Genomic DNA, 17,603 nt, shown 5'->3' on the forward strand with positions numbered 1-17,603 from the left:
TACTCAGGGGACCTGGCCACCCTTTCATTCAAGGGGTTCTGAGTCTGCAAATTGACTCAAGTCTGGAAACTGATTCACTGTCTGGGATTGCCTTTTGCCTTGATTCAAAGTGCCTTTCTTTCATTTGAGAATTTTTCTGCTTGTACAGGTCAAACAGAAATGCTGCAAGTTTCTTATCTATTTCATGCTTAGAAACACCATGATTGATTAGCCAGTACCAAAGGTCCATAGGAGTCATGCCGCTATAAAATTCACCTTGTTTGTGCTGACCATTACAGGTTAAGCCATTATGAACACTGTTTTGTCTACACTGCCCATTATGATAGCAATGGTCACCTTGTCTCTGGCAATTCAGTGCTACCACCTGGCGCCTGCTACCACCTGCCCAATTAAACCCATTGCATTTAATTCATCCAATTGAGCAGCAGCATCTCCAAACCTAAGATCAGACACAGGAAAAGGGTGACAAAACTTTTCAAACGTGATGGTGTCCTCTCACTATTTTTCATCTTATAGGCTTCATGAAAGGCATGTCTTCTGGGCCTTCCCATTGTGGAGGGTTAGATTTTACAGAGTATCCACTCTAGCACTGCAGTCTCCCTGAGCCTTAAAATCCCTTTGTCAACACTACACCAAGGCACATCAAGTATCTCCAATTTCTGTTCAGGAGGCCATCTTTTTTTTTTTTTTTAAACACTCTAATATACAAGTCTTTATTATGAATTAATATGTGCAATATAGACATAAACATATACTCATGTACATGGGTTTTGGCTTTTTGTCCTTTTTTTGTTTTTAAATAATGTACCAATGACTGGGCTATGGCAGCTGCTGAGAAGAAACAGCTCCCATGCATAAATCACAGGGTTTCTCTAGCCCATTTTATCCACTAGAAAGCTGTACCTAGACGACAGCCTCCAGCAACCACAGGGTGTAAGGAGGCCGTCTTTTAACAAATGCTTTAGCCAACCATTCACACAAACTTGACACTTTTTTCTTTTTAACTATGTGAGCTTCCGTATTAAACCTAGCCTCTCCACTCAGAGGGCCCATATCAAGGCTTTGATTATCTTGATTAACCAATTGTGGGTGGCAAAGAATTTGGTGACCCTATGTATGAAACTTTTGACAGTTTGGGGGAAAATAAAAATGATGTTGCTGGTTGGTTGCTCTTAGCATCTCTGGATAAATTGATAAAAGGATAGGAACGAGCTCCATGATAAAATTAACCAACTTCAGAATACGGTGAGGTACAGCAATGAACTCAAAATTGACTGGCTCCAGATGTGTCCAAAGGTTTTTAAGTGTGCCCTGGATCCAGTTTTATGTTCCTTCCACCATTATCCCACACCCTTAAAATCCATCCCCACACATATTCCCCAGATTTCTGCTTGAATGAAAATCCTTAAGCTCCTTAGTAGTGTAGCATACTTCCTCGTGGACTACACTTTCTACTTCCCCTCCAGGAGCCTGCTTTGCCTTGAGTCTGGTTAAAGGTTTAGAGACAACTATTTATGGGCCCTGAAGGACATATGTATTGTCTTGCTTGGCATTTCCTTCAGAGAAAGTCATCACTGGTGCAGCAGACACTGAAGGATTAATCCCCTCAGTGGAAGGTGAAAAGGGCAATGTTTCACAGGGTGGGACTGAGGGTGCTACTTCCTCAGGTAAGAATCTGAGGGTACAAAGTTCTCAGCTTCAATAGAGTCCTTCCACACATCCCCATCCCAGGTTATAGGATCCCATTCTTTACTAATTAATGCCCTTCCTTTAACTGTTGACACCCTGAGGCTGAGACTTGAATTTTCACTGTAATTCAGGCAACCTTTCAGTTTGGTTTTGAGCTCTGTGGCTGCTGGAGAGAAGGTTTTCTTCCAGGGCAAACTTAAAAACCTTTAGGCTGTTTATTCACATCTGGAGCTGATCAATTTTGAGTTCATTGCTGTGCTTCACTGTATTCTGAAGTTGGTTAATTTTATCATGGAGCTCATTCCTATCCTTTTATCAATTTATCCAGAGATGCTAAGAGAACCAACCAGCAACATTGTTTTTCTTATTTTCCAAACTCAAAAGTTTCATACATAGGGTCACCAAATTCTTTGCCACTCACAATTGGTTAATCAAGATAATCAAAGCCATTTACATTTTTAAGTTTGTAATATAATTCACACCATGGGCTTTCAGTATTCTCTGAGCTACCTGGAGATGGAGTGCCTGGAGAGACTTCATTATCTGAAGGTGCTGGTGAATTAAAAAGCCCATTACAAATGCTTAAAAGATTCATCCTTATAGTTCTGTTTCTCTAGAACCACTCTGGTACCAAAATCTGTAGCAGTCAGGATTCTCTAGTCAAAGAATTTATGGAAGGAATCCATCTATCTATCTATCTATCTATCTATCTATCTATCTATCTATCTATCTGCAAAAAGGGACTTTATTGGAATGACTTATGGACTGCAGTCCAACTAATCCAACAATGGCTAGCTGTTAATAGAAAGTTCAAGAATCTATTAGTTGCTCAGTCCCACGAGGCTGGGTGTCTCAGCTGGTCTTCTGTATACACTGGGATTCCAAAGAAGAAGGCTCCAGTGCCCGGTAAGGAACGGATGCACTGGCAAGGCAGGGGCAAGCAGGAAAAGAAGAATGGACGACCCTTCCTTTCTCCACTGTCCTTACATAGGCTCCCAGAGGAAGCTGTGGCCCAGATTAAAGATGTGTCTTCCTGCTTCAGGATCTGGATTAAAGGTGTGTGTCATTCTGGCTGAAAATCCTGACCAAAGGCATGCTGTCTTTCTGCCTCAAGATCTGAATCACAGATGTGCCCTCCATTTCTGGATTGTAGTTCATCCCGGACATAGTCAAGTTGACAACCAAGAACAGCTATCACATCATCGTAATCCTTCTGGTCCTGTCAATATTCTTTGCTCACCAGCATCCTTGTATTTTGTGGATCTTGCTAAACAAAGCAAAATTTTAAATAAAATTTAAAATTAGTGTTCATGGCACAATGAATTGGATTGATTTAGAAAATGAGAGCACAGAAGCAGGATGGACTCCGGGGTTTGTGGTGTGTGGAGCACGTTATATAAAATGGAAGTGCCAAAGAACAAGTGGGGTGCAGGAGGACAACGGGCTATTGTTTCACAGGATGAGTGTGAGGTGCACTTAAGGAGCCGGAGCCCTAGAGGAGACATCGCTGAGCTCATGTAGGGCTGCAGAGGAGAGATGAGACGCCCTGAAGCTGAGGACACAAGGGGAAACCTGCAACTGGGGAATGACTCTGATCACATGGACAGACTGTTGCCAAGGATGGAAACCTGAGGAATTCCATCCTTTGTGTCTGCATGATGATGATGAGGAGGATCCAGGAAGGAAAGTGGTCCAGCAGTTGAGGTGATAGAGCAAAACCACCAAGAATTGTGACACAGGCCAGGTTTCTCCTGAAGGCAGAGATGGCACAGGGCACAGAATGGTTGACCCTGTCACCTTGCCTACTTCCCTTCTTCCCACCACTCACTCAGTGGTGGACCAGTCCTCAGGCCAGTGCCATGTTTGTCCCTCAGACGGTCACAAGAAAGTAGAATTTTCCCAACAGCCCAAGGACTGCATAGGAGATTTTCCTTCACACCATCCCTGCTGCTTCCCTCCCTCTCTGCCTTCCATGATGGTTTTGAGACAGGGTCTCATTTGGATCAAAATGACCTTAAACTAACTATGTAGCCAAGGATGGCCTTGAACTCCTTCCTGATCCTCCTGTCTCGACTTTCCAGTGCCAGGTTCCTGGAATGTGCCACCACGTCTGACTTGGGACTTTTCTATATGGATATAGAGCCACCATCCAGATCTCCAACTGCCACTGTTCTTTCTGAAAGTGACACTAGGAATGCATGAGTTCCTGTCCACATGTCACTCAGATACTTTCTGGTTCCTGTATTAACACTGATCATAGGAAACTCCACAACATCCCAAGGGAGGTTGTGAGGTACCAGTTAGAATAGTTCTCTGGTGGGGGACAGAAACTGAACCCCGCCAGTCAAGGATGATGGGGGTTGTTAGCAAGAGGTCTTCACGTGCAGGAGCAGAGTGGTACAGAGAACTCAGAGACCACTTTAGCCCTCAGTTGTTTGTTTTGTACAGAGGTTTCAAGCTGTCTCCAAACTCATAGTTTTGCTGCCTTAATCTCCTAAGTGGGATGCCTTAATCTGAGCACCCCACTTAAGCCTTCCGACTTTTCTAGATATCTGGGCAGGATATAACAATGAGCCTTAACTTTGGTGTTATGCCACTCTTCCCACAGAGCAGCGGTTCAGTCATAGGCCACTGCTACACCTTGAGCACACATGGATTTGAGTACCATACAGTGGGTATCTATTGGCCTCTTCATCATTGCTCTGAACAGCCTATTGATTTGACTAAATAGACATTACTCTATAGCAACAAGGCACACACACTGTCAATTGAACTTCTCTAGATAAAAACTGAATTTGACTGACTAAAGTCACTCTTTATTAGGCATGACAAGAAGTCCAATCTCTGTTGACTTGGGGGGATTTGTCTCTTTTATAGAACATAGTTCTCTTTTCTGCTCCCAGAAAAAGATGGCAGAACTTTGGTGTCTGTCTCGGTTCCCTTTCCTGTGACTGTGATAAAATACCCTGGCAAAGGCAGCTTAAGAGAGGATGGGCTTAACCGACTCACAGCTCTAGGTTCTAGTCCAGCCTTGCAGGGGAGTCGAGGTGGTAGGAACATGGAACAACGGGTCACATCACATCCGCCATCAAGTGCACAGAGCAATGACCTAACCTGTGTGTGTTCATGATCACTGCACTTTCTCTGCTCACACACTCCAGGAACCCACTGTGGGTGAGTCTAACTGTAATTAATGTGATCTCTATTAGACATTCAAGGGAGTTCTTTCCTCAGGTGATTCTAGATTGTATCAAGTTTACAATTAAAACCATCCCAGTCTCCATCCCTGGGTGGTTGTCATGACTACAGTCCTTGTATTTAAGTGATGGTGACTCCATGCCTCACATGCCCATTTTCTTTGGTCATGTGGAATCTTCTACAAGATTCCAGCAGTCACAGAGTCCTTTCCTTCTTTGTATCTACTAGGCTGGTCATCTGTACTCATCCCCCGTCTTCTCAGAGGCCCCACCACAGGCTCAGGGCTCTCTAGGTACAGAACTCACTGTCTAAAATTCTCCTCTGCAGACTTTCTTCAAAGGCTTGTTCATGGCTCCATTACAGAATGTGGTATTCTCTTAGTTTATCCCATCAAATTAAATTCCCAGTAGTATCATCTCTTGATGAGTCAATATCATCATTGCTGTGTAGGCAAATGGACTTAATATTTACTTCAGAATTTTTTTTATCTACGTCGTAGGAAAAGGAGTCAGACTGTGTAAAATAGTGTTTTCTTGGTAGTCTTCCTGTGTCGGGGTCTTTGGTTGACAAGGAGGATGGTTCATGGCCCCTTCTCTCAAACGTCACTGAAGAGCAGAAAGTCTTGTTATGCGTCTTACATTCCATGATGTTCCTTATTGTCCCAGGAAGATGCATCCATGTCCTTGCAGATACATACAAAGGCCCCACATTGAGGATTGCCACAGCGGTGGCTCTGTGGGTCTCATCTCCCAGTGATACAGATGTTCTTCTCTCTAGATGCAGAACTCAGATGAGTGTGAGGTGTGCCAAGATGTAGGAACACTTTTCTGCTGTGATACTTGCTCCAGAGCCTTCCATGAGGAGTGTCACATCCCAACGGTGGAGGCTGAGATGTGAGTGAGATGTCCCTTCTCTGTCTCCTCTTAGACATCTTTTCCTTGTCACAGACATAACTCTTGTAGATTGTGAGTGTGTGTCTTGATGGGGGAAGAGCACGAGCTCTTCATAACAGACACCAAACAGGAAGATGCTGTCAGCCAGAGATTGATGTCTCTGTGTTAGGGGAGGCTTCTCTCCTGACACAAAGCCTGGGCCCTTTGCCTATGCCTTGCTACTGCTTTTTCTTCAAAGTTGTTTACCAGAACCTCTTGCCAAAAAGATTAAGAGTGGAACATGCCAAGTGTTTCTCCTTTGTACTTACTCATGGAAGAAGGAAACATGACTGCTGCCTACATTTCACCAGGTTGTAATGGACCGATTGAGGTCCAAGGTTCCAAGAACTTGTGGAATCCATTTTACTGTGTACAGACCTGATAGCCTGGCCTCTCTGTGCTCCCAGAAACCTCTGTTGGAAAATGTAGATCCCTGCACTCACTATAAATCCCACTTTCCCAAGGACTGGCTCCTGCCACAACCCTGATGGGAACACTGGCAGCTTAAGATCCCGCAGGGGGTCCCTCAGAGCTTGGGAACCTCTCCCCCAGATGAGACTGTCAGCCATTCCTGAAAGCACAGTGGCAGGCACAGAACTGTGACTGCTGTCAAGGCTTGCCTGCTGCTCACTTCACGTCCAACCTTTCAGAACACCATGGAGCTGCATCTTCTGTAGGATGCAGTCCTTAGGAAGCCAACAGAGTCATCCAGAATCTGAGGTACTGCAGAGGCGCATGGTGCCCCAGGAACAGTTGGTGAGTCCTGTGAACCCCACACTTTCTCCTTTCCCCTGGAAGAGCACAAACAGGTTTGGAGTCAGAAGAATAGCACCAAAGGGAGCCTGCTCCTCCAAGATACACTCCACCATGCTGCTACCAGAGCATAAACCACTGGCATAAGAACTAACTCAGCCATTCTAAGTCTGTAGCCAAGAGACACTAATGTTAGGGAAACTTCTAGAATGTGGGTTTGAGTGGTGCCTTCCTTCTGGGCATGTGTAGGACTCTGTCTTAATAAGTCACTTTGATTGAGTCTCCTTTTCTTGCAGAAGTGTGACTTTGTCCTCTTGAAAGTCTATTGCTGTTCTGAGAGCTCCTTTTTTTCCAAGATGCCACATTATTGTTATGTAAGTATTGGTGCTTGAACCCTCCATCACTGGTGCCATGATGTCATGTGACTTAGAGGAGCGCATGTGAGATTGGGCGCACAGTCCCCCAGGCCCACAGGCTCTGTTGTTTCTGTGGACTTTCTGGGGCCCCGTGGAAGGTAAATGCTGAGCCATACCAGGCCCTCTCCCATTGCTGTTTCTGTCTCCAGTTTAGGGAAACATCTGAGGGTGTGCAGAAAGCTATGTGGTTGGACATCATCAAGAAAAAGCTGAGAAGGAGAGGTTACTCTCACGTGGGAGAGTTTGTGCAGGACATGAGGCTCATCTTCCACAATCACAGGACCACGTTCAAGGTCAGCATTCCTCTCTGCCTGCATCTCATCTTCTTTTCACCGGCTACTCTTCCCTCAGTTTCTGGTATGTGGAAACTCACATTTCCCACATCTTCCTGTATTAAAGTTGCATAAGCAAGAAGTCTGAGATTCCAACCCCGTGGTGCATGCCTGTGTTCACAGCCCTCAAAAGGCTGAGGTAGGAGGATTGTCTTGTGTCCAAAGGGGTCCTTGTCTACAGTATGAGACCCTATCTCAAACAAACATACAAACAAACAACCCCCCCCCAAAAAAACAAACCAGAATCCTGGAAGTGAGGTGTTTTGTTTTGCTTTGCTTTTCAGTTTAAGATCTATCAAGTGTCTAGACACCATAAAGGTCCCCACCATCACAGAGTTCATAGCTCATTCCATTCCCTGTCTACAGAACATGCAGAGGAAAGTTAAGCCATCCTTTGTATACACACATGAGAATTTATTTCTATTAATTAATTTTTATAATATGTCTATGTTTAATCTGGGCATGGTAGCACAGTATTTTAATCCTAGCACACGGCAGGCAGAGAAAGGCAGATCTTGGAATCTGAGGCCATCCTGGTCTACAGAACAAGTGTCAGGAAAGTGTGCTACATGGCAAAATCCTATCTAGAAAGAAGTGTGTGTGTGTGTGTGTGTGTGTGTGTGTGTGTGTGTGTGTGTGTGAAGGCACAGGGTATGTACTTGTGACAGTAGGTACCTGTAGAGACCAAAGGTGTTAGATACTCCAAAGCTGATGTTACAGCTACTTGCCATGAATGCTGAGAATTGAACTTGGGTCTTCTGCAAGAATAGTACATACTCTTAACCACCAAGCCATCTGTCAAGCTCCTAGCTTAAATGTGTGTGTGTGTGTGTGTGTGTGTGTGTGTGTGTGTGTACTTGAATATGTGAATGTTCATGTGTGAATGCAGAAACATGTGTGTCATAGTACAGATGAGTGTGTTTATGTTCAAGTGTGAATGCAAATGCCTGTATGCCATAGTATACATAAGTGTGTGCATGTTCATGTGAATGTAAAAGCATGTGTGTCTTAGTATACATGAGGATCAAGTTAGAGGGCAGCCATGGGTGTTCTTCCCATTTCACCTTTTTTGAGAAAAGGCAACCTGTTGGTCACCACCGTGGAGTGCTGGGATTACAGATGTGTGCTACCATGTGCAGCTTTCCATGGGTTTGGGGACCCAAACTCAGGCCCTCACACTTGTGTGACAAACATTGACCCACTGAGTCATCTCCCAGCTGAGAAGTTTCTGCTTCTTACCTTACACAGGCACAATTCTCAGAAATACCAAAGTCTAAGTTTCCTTACATGTGATTGGACCAGGGGTGAACAGATTCCATCAGAGGGTAGAAGTGCCGAGAAGGAGGAGATGTTTCTCTCACTGATAATGATCACCATCATTCCTGCCTTTGATATTTGTTTTCTAGGACGTTAACTTTGGCCAAATGGGACTTAGACTGGAGTCTGAGTTTGAGAAGACTTTCAAGGAAGTGTTTGCTATTCAGGACACAAATGAAAACAGTTGACTGACATCCCCGATGCTGCTGGTGGCCTGGCCCCTTGTCCTTTTCTGGCCAGGTCTTCCCACCCACAGCAGTGAGTGCTCTCTACCACTCCGTCATCCCCAGAGGATTCTCTGGGTCACATGCGGCCTTGTGGTCCATCCCCCTGCCTCTAGCTGGAACCAAGGGTGTGATAAATTGCTGCTCTCTGCTCCCCAAGTCCAACTGATTTAGCTCTCTCTCACACACACATATGTTGCTTCCCTTGTCCCTACTCCTGAGAGCACTTTAAAATAAACCACAAGCTTCTAAGACTCCAACTCATGTGGTGAGACACTCCTGTAATCCCAGCCCTTGGAAGGCTGAGGCAGAATGATAGCGGCAAGTGTGATGCCAGCCTGGGCTACATAGTGAGTTTAAGCTACTCTGGGTTATAAAGTAAGAACCTGATTCAAGAGCAAACAACTCACCAAACAAGACTCATAAAAAGGCCCCATCTCTGGATATTTCTCTAGGAGACTCATCCTAGATGATGGTCTAGATGATAGTCCTAGAAGATGATGGTCCCAGAAGACAATGGTCCTAGAAACAAGCCTAGGGTGGGATTCTAGAGTTGGGTCACTGTCCAACCAAAAGGTGATTGGTGGGATATCAATAGGCCCTCAGGTGCAACACCAGCACAGGGACCCAATTTTAGCCTGTAGAAAGGCACTAACGACTGTGTGAGCGACAGGCAAAGTGGCATATTCACAACTGGATGGGAAAAAGGCAACTCTAAGAATGCTGGGTTTGCTGGCTATTGGTACTTTGTGCTAATAAATTGATAGAAGCTACTGGCAGGCTCAGCTGCAGAATCCCAAGTGTTAGGAAAGAGACACCCAATCCTGCAGCTGTATTTTCAGACAGCAGCAAAGGCATGTTCCAGGCCCTTATAATCAGAAAGACAGATCTCCAGCAAAGGCTGGATTCTAAGTTCTGGAAGTCTCCTGCCAAAGTCAGGGTCCTGACAGGGGTATTGAAATAGATATGGGTGGGGGCTTGAACTTGTTTCCCCTGAACCTACTTGCCTATGAAAGAATCCCTTTGCTGTGTCTTGGAAGGAAGAGCCAACACTCTCCCCTGTCTTGCTTGAATGAAGACTATGTGAGGCCTCCCAGGATGGCTCAAGTGGACAAGCCCTGGGTGTGGCTGGAAGGTGTGAGAGGGGCTACACACCAGAGGAATGGCAAGCTCAGCAAGAAGGTTGTGTTTGGGGTGGACGGAATAAAGAAAGCTGAAATACTAAACTGCCTAACAGAGTTATTGATACCTAAATGTTCCTCTGTGCTGTACAACCTAATCAACCTGGTGATGGCCAGGGTAGTGATTCCAGGCTGTCTCCTGGTGGCTCCTGCAGGTTCAGCATACTTCAGAGCATATTAATGAAGTGGAAGTAAGCGGCTGGAACCATGACAGCAGACTAAGGGGTACAAACCTAATTGTAATGGTGAGATAGCTTCACCCTCTAGTACTAGAAATGACTGTGCTTCTCAGGGCCACTCAGAGGCATGAACTTCATGAGGTGACCAGGGACACACTGCTGTGGCCCTGAGCATCGTGGAGCAGCCCATCAGTGGCTGTTGTCTGTAGAATGGAATAATGGTAGGACCATGGCACAGTCCTGACTTCCACAGTAGCAATGGAAACATTAGGTCCCAGAATAACAGACCAGGTGGAAGCACATAGCTGTTGGAGCCAGATAAAGTAATTTCCTTAGAGAGACAGCTGGAGACCTTGTCTGTAGGTGTCTGTGGAGAAAGCTAATAGGATAGGATATTCCTACAGTCAGGACAGCGGAGCAGCCTGTAGGCTACTTTTCATATATATCATCAAAGAGGGGGAATCAGATGGACACATGGTGGAAGTCCACTATCCCAATGTAAAGTCTAGATCCTTTTTACACTTTCCAACTTCAGACAGTTCTAAATGGGACTCAGAGCCCATCAAATGAATGAGACCTGTTTCTCAATAGAAGGAACCTTGCATGTGCATACACCGTGGCTCACAGTTCTTCCCTCAAAGGAATCTCAGGACATCTGTTCACATTGTTTCCTGCCAGGGAAAGGAATGTATGGCTCTTTCAGAGGATGTTAGGCACAGCATCTGAGCTGATGCTGATATTTGGGAACCCAAGGCTCCCTCACTATCTCTTGAGAGAGGAGGCCGTGAAGAGGTCATGTTATGTCCCTGTCACAGTGAGTCCACTGGATCTCACCCAGCAATCATTTTCCTGGTTCCTAGATGTATGATCAGTGTAGATACAGCAGTTAGTTGAGATGATTTCTTCACTATGAAATGACAGAGACTGTCTCCAAAAGACCAAGCAGAAGGCATGGTGGTCACTGAAGTTTGTCAGGGGACAAATATTGAAAAGCAGTATTCCAGCACAGTCCAGGGAATGTAGTGCTGCTTGTAAATACGGGGAGGATATAGTATTTATTATCCCTGTTGCAACTCCATTCTGTTCTGCAGTCCACAGTCTGCAAAAACTAATCAACAAGGAGAAGCCCTGATTGTAGCTGTATCAGATGTGATTGACACTTGTTTGCTTTGTATGTATGGGTGTTTTGTATATGCCTGTGCACCACATTTGTGCCTGGTGCCTGAGGAAGTCAAATGAGGGTGTTGGATTCTAGAACTGGAATTGGAGGTAGCTGTGAACTGCTATGTTGTTGTGTGGGTGTTAAGCATCAAACCTGGCCTCTTGTAGATCAGCCAGTGTTCTCAACTTCTAAGCCATCTCACCAGACATGTATCTTTATTACAGCCCCTGGTAATCGATATGCAGCTATTAATATGTAATATCTACCAGAAAGTTGTAGGCTAAAGAGAATTGACTGCTGCATGGATTGGACAACAGTGTACATGTATAGTCCTACCTTAGTGCAAAGTGAATTTCTCCTGATTTCTGTTCAAATACAGCCTGTCCACAATGCCTGTTAGTGCATACCTTTAATTCCAGCACCCAGGAGGAAGAGGCAGGTAGATCCCTGTGAGGTCAATCCAGCCTGGTTTATATAGAAACTCCTGGCACATTCAGAGCTACATAATAGGGGGGTGTAGAAGTAACGGTCTTATTAAATAAGAAACACAGAGCCAGTGCAAAGATGAAAGCCCAAGAGGTCAGATCTAAGAGCCTTACCCTTCCTGCTTCAGCTATCCTCTTCAGCCAAGAGAGCTACTTCCTGTGTGTTTGTCTTTATAAAGACTTTCTGTTCTGCCTTCTCATTGGTTGTAAACCCAACCACATGACCTCCTCATCACTGCCCATCTGTAAAGACCTCCAGGTCTTCTATGGTTGGTATTGAGATTAAAGGGATGTGTCTCCATGGTGGCTGTATCCTTGAACACACAGAGATCCACCTAGCTCTGCCTCCCAAGAGCAGGGATTAAAGGCATGCACCACCAACGCCCAGCTCTGCTATGGCTTGCTATTAGCTCTGACCCCCAGGGAACTTTATTTATTAACATACAAATAAAATCACATTTCAGTACAAATAAAATATCACCATATTTCCCCTTTTCTATTTTAATAAAAAGAAAAAAGGAAAAAGTTATAACATAAGAAAAAATATATACAAAAGTACAATAACTATATACAATATATACAAGTAATAAATACCTAAACAATGTCTAGTCCATTTGTATTTGACAAATTCAGAGAAAATAATTCCACTATCTATTCTATTTTGGTAAGTCCAAAATGTACCTAATTCAATTTCTATCCTAACTAATCTTCAACTATAACTAACTAATCTTCAACTTCCTCAGAGATCCAAGAAAAACAATAATATTACCTAATTAAAAAATAAAAACAGAAGTGCATGCAAGCAGCTTCCAAAAAAAATGTGAGTTGACAGAAACAGCCAGCTGCCTGGACAGTCATCTGAGGTTTCTCCGCAGTGTTGGGGCATCATCATTAGCCTATAGGCTTAGCGTATCTGACAGACTCATTTGTGAAACAGGATGTACACAAGGTCAATAGTTTGACCTCACATTGGGTGAGAGCAGTCCATGTACCAGAAACACCTGAATTCCACTAGTGTCCTGTTATGATTCAGGATTTTAAATTCTGGAAATTGTTGATGTTTTTTTAATTCAGCTGTCCATTCTTCTTGGCTTTGTGTGTGTGTGTGTGTGTGTGTGTGTGTGTGTGTGTGTGTGTGTGTGGCTTCATCTCAGCATCCTGTTCTTCTCCATATCCCTCTATTAAATGGTGTAAGTTTAGTTACTCTTCAAGAATAACTGTTTCAGCTGTTGTTCCACTGCACATCAGAAGCCATCGGCCCACTGCCTGTTCAGCTGCCTTCGAAGAAAAGGGCACTGTACCTTTTCCGGATTTCGAAGGCCACTTCAGGGATGGTGCCATATTGTCCTGGCCTCAGAAGATGCCTTTTGATAAATCCATAACCACACTTGTTTTAGCAAGAATCGGTAGTCCTTTGTTTCATGTCCTGTCTGTCCTGTTTGTCAGCAGTTGATTTGAGGATACTTTGTTGTCCAGTGGCTAACTTTTGCCACAGTGAAAATTAGCTCCATATGCAGTTTCTTCAATGCCCATATTCTCTCTGAAGTAGATTGGTACTGACTGGAGCTGACATGTCTCATAGTCATAACAAAAAGAAAAAATTTCTGTTATTAAAACATTTTAAATGCCATATTCTTAGATCTTTGAAGGGTTTGAAGATGACCTGTCTATCTAAAATATATCTGCTCAATCTTGAAAACATACTAATATTACTAAAGGTTCTATTATAATGTCTAACTACTAACTTTCATTTCTTTATATCCTAATAGTTGGTAATAATAACATTCAAGGATCAGAAAATTGCATTATATTGTTAAATGAACGGTATAAGTACAATTAGAAATATACATATAGCATTTTCTAACAATATCAATTTCAATATATATATAATTTATATATAATATAAAACAATCCAATCCAATGTAAAATATTTAAAACTAGTAATTGTCTTTTTCTTTCTTTCCTTCCTTCCTTCCTTCCTTCCTTCCTTCCTTCCTTCCTTTCTTTCTTTCTTTAAACAAGAACCTTAAATCTAATCTCCTTTGCTTAGCCCTTTTCCTAACTCTTGACAACAACTTGTAACCAACTCCCCTAAACAATGAAAATTATCCCAGACCCAAAACCCATTAAAAGACCAAAAACCACCCACCCCACACCACCTCTTTGGGAATGTGGGCATCGTATTCTTAAAATTGCTTTCTGCTGGGTATGGGTGAAGGTATCTTTATCCTGAAAAGAAAAATTTTAGGTTAATTGTCAAATTCTAGGAAAGGTAACTATATCCTTCATTATCCAGTCTGTGTATAATGCCAAAGTTCAGGGTTTATCTCAAGTCCTTATTCAAGTAGTCTTTGAGACTGGATCACCTCAGCTAGCCCTCTCACAATTGCTCTGAGCAGTTTGTACTTCAAAGCTGATCTGTATATGATGTTTGTCAGCTTAGTGATATTATTATTGTCCACATGGAATTGTTGTTGTTGTTGTGGGACCCCATCTTCTTCCTGGAGACTTCAGTTGACATTAGTCCTGGCCATGATTTCCTGCAGAAAACTGATATGAGACTCGAACACAAAGACATATATATGCAGCTAATTGAAGCCGTTTTTCTAGAATTAGTTAGTACTCTATATAACCATTTATATCTTAACAAAGTTTAAAATGTATATATATATATTAACCTTGTAAATTTTTATACAAAATTCACATTTTAAGAAAAGTTTAAAGAATCAGAATAGAATCAAAGAGTTGAGATTAGTAATAGACTAGTCCCTTAATTAATTTGGTTTTTCTCCTGCCCCATAGCAGAAGACAGCGCTTTTCTTCTGGCATGATACAGGGAGTTTGCATTTTCCTTTTAATAACATGCTTGAGTTTGAAGAAGGAGAGAGCCATTCTCCAACTCCAAAGTCAGCTTTAAATTTTAATTAAACTTGGACTACAAGAAGACCAATAGTGTTAAATGTCTTTAGAGAAGAGCAGAAACAAACATTTAGGAAGACTTATAAAATTTTTTAGATGATATACCAATAGGCCATTTCACTCTGTTTCCTGGGATAGATGATTTGTCCCTTTTCTTCAGTTGTCTCATTTGTTCAGTGTTCTTCAGATTCCTTAACCTTCATTCTCCTAAAAGACAAAAACAAAAACCTTTCCCCAAGACTAATTTTGGGGAGGTTCCTTTTTGGCAAGTTATTATCTGATTAAATGAAAAGGCTTGTGTTACTGGTATAAGTTAGTTTAAATTGGATGTTCATGCTGGTTGATGAACTATCACCTCCTCTAATTAAGAGGTCTTGTTCAAATTGAACCTTTATCAATTTTGATGGTACCCACAGCTTATCTTCTCCTGTAGAAACAAAAGCAAAACCTCTTCCCCAATGTAACACATATCCTGATTTCCATTCTGATGTCAGCACATCCTTAAAGTATATAGGCTGATTTAATTCTCTAGCTTTCTCTATTATCCAATGTCTCTTTGCAGCTGTTGTTCCTTTTTAATTGGCATTGAAAAAATTCAAAGTTAATAGAACATTATGCAGTCTATTTCTGGGTTTTTTTGTTACCCCTTTCTGTTTATTTAGCATATCCTTTAGAGTTCTGTTTGATCTTTCTATAACTGCTTGACCTGTAGGATTATGTAGTATACCTGTAATATGCTTTATATTTGTAATAAGCAAAAAGCTGTTTCATTTTAACAGAGACATATGATGGAGCATTGTCAGTTTTGATTTGTGCAGGTATACCCATGATGGCCATAACTTCTAGCAAATGAGTGATTACAGAATCAGCTTTTTTCAGAACTCAAAGCAGTTGCCCATTGGAATCCTGAATAAGTATCGATGGTGTGGTGTACATATTTCAATTTTCCAAATTCTGCAAAGGGAAACACGTCTATCTGCCAGATTTCATTCCTCTAAATACCCTTTAGGTTACATCCTGCTGGTAATGGCCTTTGATTGCAGAAGGAACAAGTAGGACATTTCTTTACTATTTCTTTGGCTTGTTGCCAGGTTATGGAAAAATTCTTTTTTAAACCTTTACTATTGACATGATATTTTTTATGAAATTCTGAGGCCTCCAGCACATTTCCTATCAATAATTTATCAATCTCATCATTGCCTTGTGCTAGAGGGCCTGGCAGACCAGTATGGAATCGAATGTGAGTTATATATAAAGGATGACTCCTTTTCCTGATTGTATCTTGTAATTGAATAAATAGTGAAGTTAATTCTGAAGCATCAAGGATAAATTCTGCAGTCTCAATATGTAATACCACTCTTTCAGCATACTGAGAGTCAGTTACTATGTTGAGAGGTTCTGAAAAATCCATTAATACCAACAGAATAGCATGGAGTTCCGATTTTTGAACTGAATTATAAGGACTTTGAACCACTTACTTAAAATTTCTGATTTGTAAACTGCCTTTCCTTGTTTGTTGGCATCTGTATAAAATGTACAAACTCCAGATATGATATTTTCCCATACAATTCAAGGCAAGATCCAATCAGTTCTCTTTATAAGATCAATTCTATCGCTTTTGGGATATTTGCTGTTAATTTCTCCCAAAAAATTTACTGCAAGCTCTTTGCCAAGGTTCACTTTCTGTCCATAATTTTTCAATGTCCTCTTTAGTTAAAGGTATGACAGTTTCTGCTGGGTCTATTCCTGCTAACTGACAAAGTCTCAATTTTCCTTTCCAAATCAAGTCAGAGATTTTTTTCCACATAAGTTTTAAATTTTTTATTCGGTTTATTTGCTAAAAATTCCATTCCAATATAATATCTTCCCTCTGCATTAATACTCCTGTAGGAGAATGCCTAGAAGGTAAAATAACCAAAATGCAATCCAGCTTTGGATCAATACGATCCATGTGCCCTTCATGTACTTTCTTTTCTACCAAGGCCAATTCTTTCTCAGCTTCAGGTGATAATTCTCTTGGACTATTTAAGTCCTTGTCACCTTCTAAGGTTTTGAACAAATTATTCAGTTCATAATTTTTTACCCCAACAATAGTTCGTAGATGAGAAATGTCTCCAAATAATCTTTGAAAGTCATTAAGTGTCTGTAGTCCATCTCTCCTAATTTGCACCTTTTGGGGTCTAAGTTTTTGTAGCTCTATTTTATATCATAAATAATTAATAGAATCTCCTCTTTGTATCTTTTCAGGAGTAATTTGTAATCCCCAGCAAGGCAAAACTTTCTTTACTTCTTCTAACATTCTTTCTAAAGTATCTGCATTTGAGTCAGCTAGTAAAATATCATCCATATAATGATAAATCATAGATTTAGGAAATTTTTTACGTATCACTTCCAATGGCTGTTGTACAAAATATTGGCACAGAGTTGGGCTATTCAACATTCCCTGTGGGAGGACCCTCCATTGAAATCTTTTAATCAGTTGAGAATTATTATAAGTAGGCACTGTGAAAGCAAATCTTTCTCTGTCTTTTTCTTGTAAGGGTATTGAAAAGAAACAGTCTTTTAAATCAATAACTATGAGAGGCCATCCTTTTGGTAACAGAGTAGGCAAAGGCATCCCAGATTGTAGAGAGCATATTGGCTGAATTACCTTATTAATTGCTCTAAGGTCTATTACCATTCTCCATTTACCAGATTTCTTTTTTTCTTTTTCCTTTTTTTTTTGTTGTTGTTGTTTTTGTTTTGTTTTGTTTTTCGAGACAGGGTTTCTCTGTGTAGCTTTGCGCCTCTCCTGGGACTCACTTGGTAGTCCAGGC

General features: G+C 41.9%; 1 protein-coding gene and 1 non-coding gene across 2 annotated transcripts in view; one reads left to right on the plus strand and one right to left on the minus strand.

The window, feature by feature from the left end:
* LOC114697859 (nuclear body protein SP140-like protein) overlaps positions 1 to 10,087 on the plus strand; it is a 49,770-nt gene extending 39,683 nt beyond the window's left edge. The window contains 5 exon segments of the mRNA XM_037210036.1: positions 5,665 to 5,780; positions 6,470 to 6,575; positions 6,869 to 6,946; positions 7,138 to 7,281; positions 8,727 to 10,087. Coding sequence (XP_037065931.1) covers positions 5,665 to 5,780; positions 6,470 to 6,575; positions 6,869 to 6,946; positions 7,138 to 7,281; positions 8,727 to 8,825 — 543 coding nt within the window. The 3' untranslated portion in view covers positions 8,826 to 10,087.
* On the minus strand, positions 801 to 933 carry LOC114697913. The gene has a single exon (XR_003735268.1). It is a non-coding gene; the product is annotated as a small nucleolar RNA SNORA84 (small nucleolar RNA).
* Positions 10,088 to 17,603: the final 7,516 nt, after the last annotated feature.

Source organism: Peromyscus leucopus, chromosome 13 (assembly GCF_004664715.2).
Source record: "Peromyscus leucopus breed LL Stock chromosome 13, UCI_PerLeu_2.1, whole genome shotgun sequence".
Taxonomy (NCBI): Eukaryota; Metazoa; Chordata; class Mammalia; order Rodentia; family Cricetidae; genus Peromyscus; species Peromyscus leucopus.